Genomic DNA, 14,948 nt, shown 5'->3' on the forward strand with positions numbered 1-14,948 from the left:
AATGCAAATGCGCAAAGGGAGAGAAATTTTGGGTTGGAGAGAGATTTTTTTGTAGGAAGAGAGAGATGCAATAAAGACGAAAAGATTTAAGATAGAAGTGGGAAAGAAGATGAGAAAGATAATAAAGGATCTCTTAGAACAAATGAGGATACAAGATCAAAATCAAAGGGGCACGAGGCCCAGAACTTGATAGACACAAGTGTTGTACTGACTTTGTTACCAGCTATTTAATTTTGGGCAGGTCACTTAATCCTCTGAGTTTGTGCAAATCAAAGGGGCACGAGGCCCAGAACTTGATAGACACAAGTGTCGTACTGACTTTGTTACCAGCTATTTAATTTTGGGCAGGTCACTTAATCCTCTGAGTTTGTGCTCATCTGTAAAATGAAAATAAAACTTACATCATAAGAATATGATATGTAAATAAAATAACTTCACACACACTTTATCTCTACAAAAATAACTTTTTATTGAATTATATAGAGAACATACATATACTTATAGATTATGTATAGAGAAAGGTGTATTGGTTTCCTATGACTGCTACAACAAAGTACTACAAACTGGGTGGCTTAAAACCATAGAAATGTGTTCTTTCACAGTTCAGGAGGCCAGAAGTTCAAAAAATCAAGGTATCAGTAGGGTTGACGCCTTCTTGGGAGCGCAGAAGGTAAGTCTGTTCCATGCCTCTCCTCTAACTTCTGGTAGTTCTTCGCAGCTGGCTGGTACAGGGTTCTGAACCCTTGACCTTGGTGTTATAACATCGTGCTCTAACCAACTGAGCTAACCGGCCAGCCCAGTTGCTGCTGAATCTTAACATTCATTCCTTGGCTTGTAGCAGCATAACTCCAATCCCTGCCTTTGTGGTCACAGGGCATTTCTCCTGTGTGTCTGCGTCTCTTCTCTTTTTCTTATAAGGACAGCTGTTATATTGGACAGCTATTATATTGCTATTCCAGTATGACCTCAATCTTAACTAATTACATCTGTAAAGACCCTATAATCAAATCCTTTTTCAAAATAAGGTCACATTTTAAGTTTCAGATTGACATGAATTTGGGGGGAACAACATTCAACTTAGTACAAGAAATATATTGCTAACATCCTTATTTTTATAATAGCTTCAGTAGGCTATTTTAATATTTTTTATTATTTTTTTAATATAAGAACTAGAATTGGGGCCTTAGAGGGGAAGATAGCAAAATGGTTGAGAGCTCAGGACATGGAATTTGAATTCCATCTGTTCCTCTTCCTGGTTGTGTAGTCTTGGAGACTACACCATCTTTAGCTGCCAGTTTTCTCATAGGGTAAACAGGGAGAATAAATAATACTTCGAAGTGTTTTGAGGAGGAGTATGTGAAGTGATGTATGTAACACACTTAGTATGGTATGTGGGCCAGAGGGACAATGCTTGGCTCATTCAACAGTGGCCGACCTGTGCTATAGGTGAAGAGGAAGTTAAGGTTTTTGTTCAGGTAAACAAAGAAGATTCATCATCTTCATACAGTTGCAGGCTAAAAGTACTGTTTGCAGAGCCAGTTGCATTGTTCTGATTTAACGTTTTCCTATTAAGATTTCTCCACACCTGGTTATTCCATACAAAGATGAATGATTTATCACTACTGTGGACTCACATTCCACAGAAACACTGGATCATTTGTCATCATCTCTCAATGTCTAGCCCATCAACACTATATTCAGTTTATTACTGTACTCCAAAAAGCAACTGCTTAAACATCATCATCATCTTCTTTTTCTTCAAGTTGTTTGTTGAAAGAATAATTTTAAAATACATAAATAAATAATTTCTTTTTTTTTCTTGTACAATGCACTTTTATTCTGCATACAGCTCTCATATCTATCTCTTCTCAAATCATTTGAATTATAACTGAAAAGCAAGAGTGGCATAAGCCAAGCAAGAGAGAGTAGCAAGGGCAGACACAGGCTTCTGCTGAGACTGAGATCTAGTTAAGGAACCCACATGCTTGAAAGGGGAATGCATTTCTCCCTGGTTACTTAGGGGTACAGGATAGAAGCCCTTTAAACCTGACCTGGATTCCAAACATGGTTCCAACTGTCTCTTCCCGGACCTCAGGGTTGCAGCTTCCAGGAAAAGTGTAGCCTGTTGATGACATTTTTATTCTCTATTCTGTCAAGGGCAGAAGGTATTTAACAAGTCACTTATTCGTTTGTTTTTTAATTTTATTTTGTCGATATACATTGTGGTTGATTAATGTTGCCCCTTACCAAAACCACTTTTTATTGAATTATATAGAGAACATACATATACTTATAGATTATGTATAGAGAAAGGTGTATTGGTTTCCTATGACTGCTACAACAAAGTACTACAAACTGGGTGGCTTAAAACCATAGAAATGTTGCCCGTTCTTTGTGTGTGTGTGTGTGTTTGAATTATATATTAATTTTTAGCTCCCACCAATAAGTGAGAACAGTTCTTTGTGTGTGTGTGTGTGTGTGTGTGTGTGTGTTTGAATTATATATTAATTTTTAGCTCCCACCAATAAGTGAGAACATGTGGTATTTCTCTTTCTCTGCCTGACTCGTTTCACTCAGTATTATTCTTTCAAGGTCCATCCATGTTGTTGCAAATGGCAGTATTTCATTCATTTTTATAGCTGAGTAGTATTCCATTGTGTAGATATACCACATTTTCTGTATCCACTCATCCGATGATGGACATTTGGGTTGATTCCAGCTCTTGGCTATTGTGAAGAGTGCTGCAATGAACATTGGGAAACAGGTATACCTTCGACTTGATGTTTTCCATTCCTTTGGGTATATTCCCAGTAGTGGGATAGCTGGATCGTATGGTAGCTCTATCTTCAGCTGTTTGAGGAACCTCCAAACCATTTTCCATAGGGGTTGCACCATTTTGCATTCCCACCAACAATGTATGAGAGTTCCTTTTTCTCCACAACTTCGCCAGCATTTATCGTTCAAAGTCTTTTGGATTTTAGCCATCCTCACTGGGGTGAGATGGTATCTCAGTGTGGTTTTGATTTGCATTTCCTGGATGCTGAGTGATGTTGAGCATTTTTTCATATGACTGTTGGCCTTTTGTATATCTTCTTTAGAGAAATGCCTGCTTAGCTCTTTTGCCCATTTTTTGATTGGGTTGCTTGTTTTTTTCTTGTAAAGTTGTTTGAGTTCTTTATATATTCTGGATATTAGTCCTTTGTCGGATGTGTATTTTGCAAATATTTTCTCCCACTCTGTTTGTTGTCTTTTAGCTCTGTTAATTGTTTCTTTTGCTGTGCAGAAGCTTTTTAGTTTGATATAGTCCCATTTGTTTATTTTTCCTTTGGTTGCCCGTGCTTTTGGGGTTGTATTCATGAAGTCTGTGTCCAGCCCTATTTGCTGAAGTGTTTCTCCTATGTTTTCTTTAATAAGTTTTATTGTTTCAGAGTGTATATTTAAATCTTTAATCCATTTTGAGTTGATTTTAGTATATGGTGAGAGGTATGGGTCTAGTTTCATTCTCCTGCATATGGATATCCAGTTCTCCCAGCACCATTTGCTGAAGAGGCAGTCCCTTCCCCAGTGAATAGGCTTGGTGCCTTTGTCAAAGATCAGATGGCAGTAAGTGTGTGGGTTGATTTCTGGATTCTCTATTCTATTCCACATAAATAAATAATTTCTAATTTTTGTTAGTTTAATACATTACCCCACTAAACCTTTTTAACTCTTTCAGATAGAAAACCAGGTATTTTATCTCAGTTTTTAAAAATGGGAAAATTGATGTTCTAAGTGATTACATGACTTGAACACAACACTTTGCTCTATCCTGATAGGTGGAGATGTAGTAGAACTGTACCTTCCACAACACTTGCATTTATTAGCTATATTCTAGGAGTTCATTGTTGACCATCTGGGAATGAAATATACAAATTTTAAGCAATATTTATTGTCTGTGGTAGGTCATATTCTTATCTATAAAGAAGACTCACTACTATACATTTGAATGGTCTTAAAACTTGGCCTGAAGTTACATTGTCAAAATCCATACTGGTCTTCTATTGGTTTGCTTGATTTAACACTCAACTTTGCTAGCTTGCTGTTTTCCAATTTGCTGTACTAAGAAGATTGGGGGGAGTTTTAAAAATCTGAACAAACTCTTTGCCAATCATAAAGCACTTTTATATTATGGTCCAAACTCTATCGTATTCAACTGATTTTGTGGAGCCATGTATAAATACAAAACATTCAGGTAGTACCTTCTAACACTATGCTTCTAATCCCCAAACAGGCAAATATTCTCAGGACCTTAAAAAAGTGATTTTAAGAATTTTTGTATGCTATTGCCTGTTATAAACTGATGCATAACTAGGCAGGCAGGGAATTTTAAAGACCAGTTTATAAAATCCAGACAAGCTGTGCATTAATTTTAAACCTCAAGAGGCCCAAAGTTGTGTACTAACTACCTGAATCTAAAGAAGCCAAATATGATAAAATTCCGTGTAATTCATAACAAGTTTCATATGCTTTAGATTTAGTATTTTGGCTCTACTTGTATTTCAGCATGTATCCACACTATCCTTTTGGTTTACTTTATAATAAGTACAGTGATTTCCATTTTAACAGCTACATATGACATATAAGGATGTACTTTTAACAAAGAGATGTGTGCAAAAGACAAGACTAGACTATTTTTGTTTCTTCTGAATTCACTGGGAGATGAACTAAGAAGTTCTTTCTCCATCTCTAATTTCTGTGACTGTTATAGGTTAGCCTGGTATTCTACCACATATAAATTTTTTTTAACAGAACACAGATTTCGTGAGTTTGTGGCTTGCCTGAACTTCCTTTTTTAAAATCCTGGACATTTGCAGATGGAAATGATCTCCATTGCTTTTTAAATTGCCCTTTACAAAATAAAAACACAAACACTTTGCAGATTTAGTTCAGAACATTCTAAGCCCTAGGAATCTTTATTGATACAAACTCACATAGATTAAGCAATGTGGAGATTTAGTGTAAACAGGCACCACTTTGCCATAGGTTTGGTAAAGATAAAGCGTTTCAGCACATGTTCTGCCACAAAGCATTTGTGAGTCTTAAGTTAGAGCTTCAGAATTCCCTCTGAAAAGGACAAAAGAAAGACTTCCTGTCATTTCCATTGGTGTCTGCATGTGGGACCAATATGGGCAATGCAAAGTTTAAACACATGCAAATGGTGAGGGGAGGAGGCAGTTTCATGCCTTGTTTTACATATTTCTCCATATCCAGATTGAATTTAAGTCAGTCTCTCCCTGGAGCTTCCAGAGCGGACTTCCACTGAAATTGCAGCATGCTTGAATGGTTTATTTCACCAATATTTGCTTATGGAAATGAAGGGGAGTGACAGGAGAAAGGGGGAAAGGCGTGGAGGAGGAGTTAGAGGCCGAGGGAGGCTCTGGCCACAGCACAGCGCACCAGTAACCCTGTCTGATGTGATCATTAACCTTTCTGGAATATGCAGCTGGCAGTTCTCTGAGGTTTGTCGTTAGAATGTGAGGAGAGCCACACAGATACTGCACAGACTATTCATAGACCGTTTGGTTTACTTTAAGAGCTTTTGCTCCACTTTCGTGTGACAGGAAAAATGAAATTTCAGCAATTCTTTTCTGTATTTTTTATTTTTATGATGAGTCTTCTCCTTATCAATGGACAGAGACCAGGTAGGACTTTAATACAACTTGTTTTGATGCCTCTTTGTGTCCCTGAGTCTCTAAGCATGATTGTGTTTACACTGAAAATGACTTAGGTGTGTTTGTAGATAGTAGTATTGGGGGTAAATGTGTAAAGTTTTAGAAGTATGCTATCTATCTTTCTGGGTCTATTATTTGAATATTGTTTAAAAGTGGCTTGATTTTAAAATGATAATAAATATTTTAACACTACTTTTCCAAATGTTAAAAAGAAAAATTGATCCTTAAGCTATTGTAGATATGTTCTCTTTAGAAGTAAAAAATGAAAATGTTGATCTGTTCATTATAGAGGTAAACAAACTTATAGATTTTTAGGTAAAATGAAAAGTTCAAAGCATTTTATTAAAAGGCGTGCTGCCCACTGGAGTAGGGCAATGTTTACTCAATTAACATATAAAAATCATAATGTGACAAAATGCAGATGAAATCTGAAAACAGTTCAACAGCTGTTATTTATAGTTATATAATTAGGGTTCAAAGCATTTTATTAAAAGGCGTGCTGCCCACTGGAGTAGGACAATGTTTACTCAATTAACATATAAAAATCATAATGTCACAAAATGCAGATGAAATCTGAAAACAGTTCAACAGCTGTTATTTATAGTTATATAATTAGGTATGTCACTTAAAAACTTGCAGTTTTTATTATTATTGTACTTATAGAGCCATAAAATGTCAAAAATATGTATGTTCAAGATAAATACTATTAATTTATTGACACCTTTTCAAGGATGATATCAGTTATGTCACATTTAACCACCAGGAATTTAGCAGACAAATTTATTCTAGTGTGCTTTTACTTCAAAACCAAACATCTAAGATTTCAAAGCACTGGTCAGTTAAAAAAAAATTAGAAACATAAAGTTTTCTGACTCAAGAAAACACAAAATCAAGTTTAAACAGAAAGGTGATAATACTGTCAAGATTATTCACTTGACATTATACTTCTCCAGTTAGAACAGAAAATGGTGCATAACTGGTTCAAAACTAAGACTCTGCCTTCTAAATTAGAAGTTTGAGCGATATGAATTTATTTTATTTTAAGTGACGTCCCCTGGTCTATCCCTTTACATAAATGAGAAAAAGTTCCAAGTCAGCAACTCAGAGGAAGCAGCTTGATTTCTTCTTATTGTTTACAGCAATTGCTATTCAAACCATTTCTCCTTTTCTGAAATACAGAACACCTCAGACAATGTTCTTGTAAAATATTTGTGATTAATTTATTACATAAAATAAAAGGTCTAGGAACTTTTAGGAAGAAATTATGTAAAAGAAGGATAATATTACTATTAAGATCTTACTATTAACATTAACTTTTAGGAATACACCTTGTGTATATGCATCACATTAACTTTTTATATCATAACCACATCTGAAAAATAGCAAATAATCACAGTATAGTTTGGCTTCAAAATATACCTTTACATTCTCCAGTTTTTAACAACAAGTAATTTTCTGAAAAGTAGTCCTAACATTTCTCTTTCTTCCTTCAGCTAATTTGGCCATGAGAAGAAAACTGCACAGACACAACTGCCTTCAGAGGAGATGTATGCCTCTCCATTCACGCGTGCCCTTCCCCTGAGGTATTTCTGACAGAAAATAGCTTCACTACATTTAGGCAATGTTCCAAATTAGAGACACCAAAGCATGTTTATTCATATTTTGTAATATGTTATAATGGCTTATGGTGATGTCAAAGTTTAAGAAATGCATACTTACAAATGCAAGAGTGAGATAACATGATGTTTGGGAATTGCTTTAATAGTTAAGGAAAAAAATGGGATAGATGAGAAAATACAGGAAAATCTTGATAATTCTTGAATCTGAGTGATAGCTCTATGGAGGCTAATAGTATTGTGTGTGTTTGAGATCTTCATAATTAAAAAATCAAGCACCAGGATAATTTAATTATAAAATTGTCTTTATATTTGTGTTTTAAAAAACTGCACAGCCTCAAATATTCTGTAATCCAGAACAAGCATGTTTCCCATTAAGACTACTAAGTACTTGAAAGCATTTGGACATATTCACCCAACACCACCATACCAATGACAGACTAGTCTCAATACTTAGGTATTTATTTGTCCTAAAATATTTCTTTTAATACAGAAAATCAAGTTAATATTAATGGCATGGCAGCTTTCTGGCCTCCCTAATAGTATTGGTCTTGACGGTTGCATCTTTGAGGATAAATCCTGATTAGAATTTTGCTCCTCCCTTTTTGTTTTCACACTCACTAAAGGACCAATGATTTTACATCGCCATCATCACCAATAATGCTGCTTGAATCAATTAACTTCAAACACTGCCCAAATATAAGTCATTCATAGTAAAAAATAATTTGGCATTCCAGTGTAATTATTTTAAGTTCTTTAATTCATTTAAAATATACCTTCCTTTAAAAAAATGCTATAGAAATATCCCTCAGCTGGTTAACACCCACAGGCAGTTGCTAAATTAGCCGCCTTATTTTTACCCGTCAATCTATGAAACAGAGAGAGGCTCTTTAAAAGAATAATGAGTTTAGTTGGGAATATAACATTGCAGTGGGAATACACGTGCCACAGTAAACTCCGTTCATATTCAGGGACATAAGGGAAGACAAGGAAAGGAAAAATGATGGAGGATTACACAATTGTTTCAGGACATTTGTCCTCTGCTACGAGGATCAAAAACAAGGATGACACCAGTCCAAGGCTGGACGGATCGTTGCTGGGCAGATGTCCTTGCTGACGTATTTTTTTCTGTAAGGTTGTGATGGCCTCTGTGCAAGGTTGTGGTTTTGCAGAGTCCTTTGTGACAGTTCTTATTATCAGGCATACATGCATGAGAACTCTCCTCTTATGGCCTTTCCCTGGCTTTATTTGTCAGAGGTTTTTTAACACAAGCAACTGCAATTTGATTCTGACAACTTTCACACCCCCTTGCGGTCACAGGCATCTGACCCCCTTGCCCAAACCTCTGCCCTGCCATCTAGCTCTTCTTTCAACTGTCCGGCCCTACATAGTCTTGGCCTCTTCACTCCATTCTCTCTTACCTCGGGCTTAATTGAAACCCAACTCGACCTTCAGCACAGAATCTCCACTTTGGTGGAGCACTTTATCTCCCAATTTTAGCAGGGCTTTCTGGAACTAACTCATCTGCTTGTTTTCAGGCATCTCTAATCCCCATTCTGCTATATTTCAAACCTTTAATCATCTCTAATAGTCTTAGACTTCTTAACCTCCTTATACAACTCACAGCAAGAGATAATTCCTCTTACCTCACAGAGAAAATGGAGATGATTAAGCCTCAAAATCCAATCCTGCCTTCAAACTACAAACATCTGCAACACTTCTTTTATTTTCCCTTCCTAGTCTTTCACTAAGAGATGCCTCTCTTGGGTATGGCTAATCTCTCTACACCTCAAAAATCTTGATCCAATTACTCCCTTTATCCCCCAGAATGTTCAACGTCAAAAGTGGTCTATTTCATTAGAAAGAGAGAGAGAGAGAGAGAGGGAGGGAGGGAGGGAGGGAAGGAGAGAGAGAAAGGAAACTCACCATTGACTCCATAGTGCTCTCTAGTGACCAGCCTATGTTCTTCTCTCTTCATAGCAAATTTCTTGAAAAGGTGGCTGTTCCCTTTTCTCCTATTTTCAACACACTGCTCCCCATTTCATTCTGGGAAATGTCCCTAATGACTTCCCTTTGCTAAATCCAGTGAACACATTTCAGTCCTGATCTCAGTGATCTCATTGTAGGTCAAATGATGGTTTTGCTTGGCTCCCATGACACCGTGCTACCTTATGATTATTTCTCTCTGGAACAAGTCACTACTCTTTTTAGGACGAGTATAAGGTGTCCAATTGCCTACTTGGAATCACCTTACCTATTCTGCAGGGACCTCAAGCTCATGTCTACAGTGCATATGCAAATCCCTACTATGGCTTCTGCAAAACTTGTTCTTGTACCTCAGTTTTCTGTTCCAATATCATCTGTCATCAGTAAGGCCTTTCTTGATGACTTCATAAAACAGCAATACCTCATCCTACCGAAGACACTCCTATTCCCCTTTTCCTGGTTTGTTTTTCTCCACAACTCCTATTGCCATTTGACATATAACATATATTTATTTTGTTATTATGTTTAGTATCTGCCTCTCTTCATTAAAATGTTAAGTTCCGTGAGAATAGGGACTTTGCTTTGGCAACTCAAGAAATATTTGATGAATTAATGAGTGAGTGAATACCTAAAAGTGAACCCTCCAATTCCTCTCACTTAGATATTTCTCCTTATGTGCTACATCATTCAATGTAAATTTCTGAGCACAGGACCCTATTATTCACTTTTAGTTTGTTTCGTCCGCCTTTCATTCTACTTTGAAATAGTTCTTAAATCTGCCCCTCCTTTTCATTTCTATTGCTACTGTCTTAGTGCCTGTTATATCTCTCCAATATGACTTCAGTATTTTAACTGATCTCTCCAGCCTCCAGTTTTGGTTCTAGAAATTCCATTTTTTCTTTTACCATCTGATTTTTCTAAATTGTAAAGGTTAAAATCTTCTACGGTCTTTATACCCTTCAGGACATTGAGAACTCACATAATTTTACAAATACCTTACAAAATGTACCTCTCCAGTCTCATCTGTCACCTCTCTCTCATCCCATCCCCTCTCCCAGAGGGTATAAGAGTTAAAACTGTGTTGGGACCACTTGGATTCAATTCTGGCCACATAGCTCACTCTCTGGTGATCATTTATCTGGTAAGTCAGTTATCTTCTCTAAGCCTCCCTCTACTTCCAGATCTATAAAATGGAACTAGTTGTGGTGCTTAACTCTATCACAGTAATACTTAGCACATAGTAAATACTAAATAAAAAGTAGCTAGGGTTATTATTACTACCACTTTAAAGTCAGTCCATTCTTCACCTCTTGCTGTTCTTCAAGCTATCCTTCTGCCTGCAATATCGTTTTTTTTTTTAACTTTTTTTCTCAGTATCATTCATCCCTCAGGAAATCTTCCCTGATTTTTACAACCCTACCAATTGTATTAGATGCCCACTTTTTGTTCTCAGAGCCCCATTTGTATAGTTCTATCAAAGTACTTGACTCACTGCATTATAGTGTGTTAACTGACTGTACTCCCTCTCTCCTCCCTCTGCATGCTATAAATTTCCTGAAGACAGAAGGTGGGTTTTATTTGTCTGTGTATCTTCAACCAAAAAATGTACCAGGAACACAGAAGGCACTCCATAAATATTGCTAAAAGAAATGAAATGAAACTTTTACTTATTATGTTTGCATAATGTCATCAGACAACATACATTTTCAGCTGTATTTCTTAATTTAACTGAACTATGGTTTCCTATCTCTATGCTGGAAATGTTTCCTCTTCTAGGAATTTATTTTCTCATTAAGTCTAAACTGTCCCCCTCCCCCAGATTCTCTTTAAATTTCATTTTTTATGAGGCCTACCATGATTCAATTAGCTTAAAATAATCTTCATTCTCCCGACATTCACAGAATTTTTATTAGTAGGTTTTTAAAGCCCTTTATCACATTCTACTTTATGTCTTTAGACTTTATCAGTATTGGAATATGAGCTCCATGAAGACAAGATTTTGCCCCTAAAGCTTAGGGTACAAAACTTTGCTTAATGTGAACGGCCTGAGACCTGCTTAAGTACAGGGGATCCCTGTGTGGACTGTAATATCTGCAGGACGTATTGCTTAAAACAAAATGTAAAATCTTACTATTTTTTCAATTAATCATAGTCCAGTGTCCAAAGACTATGCTCTAGGAAAATTCCTAATGTCCCTAATTTACTGATGAAATAAAATTTTTCTGTAAAGATCATGATGCCTTAATGACAAGTACCATATACTTACATATATATTTACATATTGACTATATAAATATAAAATTTATAATGATGTTTATAATATTATAAATATGTATTATAATAAATGTATATTCCCTATACAAAATATGTATGCGATGGACTGAAACCTAATTTCAGATTTTTTTTCATTTTAGAAACTGATTTCTCATTGTAACAATTCTTGCTGAGCTATTTACTTAAAGCAGCTGCTCTCTATCATGTTCAGGAATCTAAAATTTGCTTTTTAGCATAAATCCTTTGTTCTTAGTTTGTTCTTACTCATGTTTTTAATTAATGACCCATTGAAATCAGGTGAACTTTATTATTGCATGGCAGTAACAGATTTGAAAAATATATTATTCTTAAAAAAAAAGGAGAAATATATTATCCTTAGATAATAGCAAAATATATTATTCTTAGATAACAGCAAGGTAACATATATTGCTTTTTAGTTGACTTGAGAACAACAAAATTATTTATGATTAAAAATCTATGTCAGTACATTTCACCCTTGGATATATCTTTTTAAAAAATGTTGTATTGAATACCACAATTCTTTCAACACTATCACTAATATAAAAATTTATAGATGAATATAACTTCCTGATCTTAATAAAATTTTAAGTAACTATTACCAGAAACATTTAAATTCTTGTTAGTGTATCTACAATCCCTCAGAATATTGCCAGTTTATAATTAAAATCCTTGACAGTCTACCTGTTGCCACTCAGAATATTTATAAATATTTGTAAATAAGACAATAATGCAAATAAAATATCTACTGCTTTCTTAGAACGCTAGAGAAGAAAAGTTGGCAGAATACCCAGGCCTTCCCCAAACCTTCTCCTCCTTTAGGTCTGTCATACACACCCATAGTCATGCCAGGAGCTTGGTCAGCCATTCCCAGTGTTCAGACCTTGTCAGTTCTTCCAGAGTACTGGCCACCCTTCTCCGGGTCCACTGGTCCTCTCTAGTCTTCCTTTTCGCCAGCTAAGATTCAGTCATTCATTATTTCCACAATGCTGCCAGTATTTCAGGTTTCTTTGCTCCTCTTTCTTCATCTCATTATTCTGGAAGAACCCTAGTCTTCATCCAGGCATGTTATTGCTGCTGAAGAATACTCCAAAAGACAGATTGGAACCACTTTTCATCATCTCCAATCTCGGTTAATCCTTCACACTGTCCAGCAAACCTACTACATTTCTTTGGTTAATTTGCTCCCTCATATTCCACAATAATTATTTCTAACTGTTTCTACTTACCTCAAATTTTAGATCCTTACCTTCATCATTTTCAGCAGTCTTGCCTCTTAGATCACAGAGAAAAAAGAGATCATCAGACAGGATAACCCTCAGCTTCCCAGTACAAAGTAGAATCCCATCCAACCCACCTCCCACCTCCCCACACTCATCTTCCTCTTCCTTGTTGGTGCCATGGAAAGCATGACCATTCCTCCATCTGTGCTGTGGACCCCTTTGCCTTCCACTTTCTCAGGAATCTCAAACTACCATTATATACTTTTCTTCATTCTCTTCCCCCTCTGAATCATCATGTCAACATGGAGCTTTAAATGCTGATAAGCCTGCCTACAAAACAAACAACATACACTCACATACCCCACAGTCAAAGCTCTCATGATTTTACTCATCATCTCCAATTCATTATTTTGCATTCATATCTCAACCCACTCTTATCTGTCTTACACCCCCTTTTAAATGGCCAGCAATTATCTTCATCTTTCTAAATCAATTGGCATTTTTTAGTCTTCCTCCTGATTTCACAGCAGAATTTAGCAACTGACTACTCGGTCTGTGAAAATCCCTGCCGTTAAGTTCTGGGACACCACACAATCATTTTCACTAAGTTCTCAGCTGACCCTCTGACACCTAGGCAGGTTCATTCTACCTTGTCAAATAAAGTTTATCTCTACTCCCTCCTGCTCTGTTTCAACCATTCTTTTGGCTTCAATTATTTCTTTACACTTAATGATAATACTCTGAGAGAGAGAAAAAAAAAAAAAAAAAAAAAGACGACCACGACCACTCAAATAAGATCAAGCCAGGGCTATTTGTTCAGTTTATATAGCAAGAGAGTCAGCCACCATCACTGTGTTTAACAGAGGACCAAAGACAGTAGGGGAATGGGAAAGCTTTCTAGTGAACAAAAGGGAAGGCTTCAGGTATGATCTGACTGGAGATGGTTGGCATGGGGAAGTTGAAAGCATGCTACGTAGAGGCAGGTCATCTTATTTAATTGGTTAGTTGGTTAGGATAGTATATATGGCATTTCCTGGTTATTCCTGAATTGGAATCAGGGAGGAGGGGAACAAATTAGGGAAGCTGGCAGTCATCTACCAAATCTTGACCATTTGGAGCCAGCTGCTACAGAGTTTGTGGGTCAGAGCTCTATTTTAATATACAGTCTGGCCATTGTTAATTTTTATATTTGGTCTATTAGCTCCAAATTTATTTTATCTCGTGTCACATCACATAAGCTCAACTACTCCTTATCTTTCAGCAGTCTCCTCACATCCACTTTTACTTCTCTTTTATTTATTCTTCATATTATAGCTTCATACTGCATAAGATTCTTTAATGATTTCTGATTAGTTAGGATTAAAATAAAATTCTTAATTTAATACACAAAACTGTGCATGATCAAGCATTCTCTATCTCTCCAATCATATCTGACTCACTGTGGCTATGTGTGTTTGTCAAATATTTATATTAAATTGTGTCAGTGCTGGCTGATTAGCTTACTTGGTTAGAGCATGGTGATGATAACACCAAGGTCGAGAATTCGATCCCTATACTGGCCAGCCACCAAAAAAATAAAATAAAATAAAATTGTGATAGAGCTTAGTTCAACTTTATAATTATTCTTCACATTTTCTCTAATGGCAACATTTTTGTATATACAAAATGATATGCATACGATACATATATAACTAATATTTAAGCACATGTGGAATCCATTTACTACCCTGCATTTTCACTTAGGTGTATTTATTTGTACATATGGAAACAGTCATTTGGAATGACTCTTTAGTGTTTCATTGTACGCATAGTTTTAATCTATTTAACTCGATTCTACTGATGAATAATTATGTTTTGTTTTATGTATGTATGTATGTTATTTTGAACAAAGGTTCAATGAACATACATGCATACATCTTTGAACACCTGTACACTTATTTTCTTACAAAACATTCCTAGAAGTGAAACCATGAAGACATGCATATTTAAAAATTCTTTCAGATATAAATAATTCACGTACCATATCATTCACCCATTTAAGGTGTATAATTCAATGGTTTTTACTACATTCATGAGTTGTACAACCATCCCTATAATCACTTTTACGACATTTTCATCTG

The 14,948-nt window shown here is 35.9% G+C and overlaps 1 protein-coding gene across 1 annotated transcript in view; it reads left to right on the plus strand.

Moving 5' to 3' along the window:
- The first annotated feature begins 5,376 nt into the window (after positions 1-5,376).
- LOC103603794 (apelin receptor early endogenous ligand-like) overlaps positions 5,377-14,948 on the plus strand; it is a 20,524-nt gene continuing 10,952 nt past the window's right edge. The window contains exons 1-2 of the mRNA XM_008588372.1: positions 5,377-5,681; positions 7,205-7,294. Coding sequence (XP_008586594.1) covers positions 5,606-5,681; positions 7,205-7,293 — 165 coding nt within the window. The 5' untranslated portion in view covers positions 5,377-5,605 and the 3' untranslated portion in view covers position 7,294. The remainder of the gene's footprint in view (positions 5,682-7,204; positions 7,295-14,948) is intronic.

The sequence above is a fragment of the Galeopterus variegatus genome, unplaced genomic scaffold (genome assembly GCF_000696425.1).
Source record: "Galeopterus variegatus unplaced genomic scaffold, G_variegatus-3.0.2 Scaffold4794, whole genome shotgun sequence".
Taxonomy (NCBI): Eukaryota; Metazoa; Chordata; class Mammalia; order Dermoptera; family Cynocephalidae; genus Galeopterus; species Galeopterus variegatus.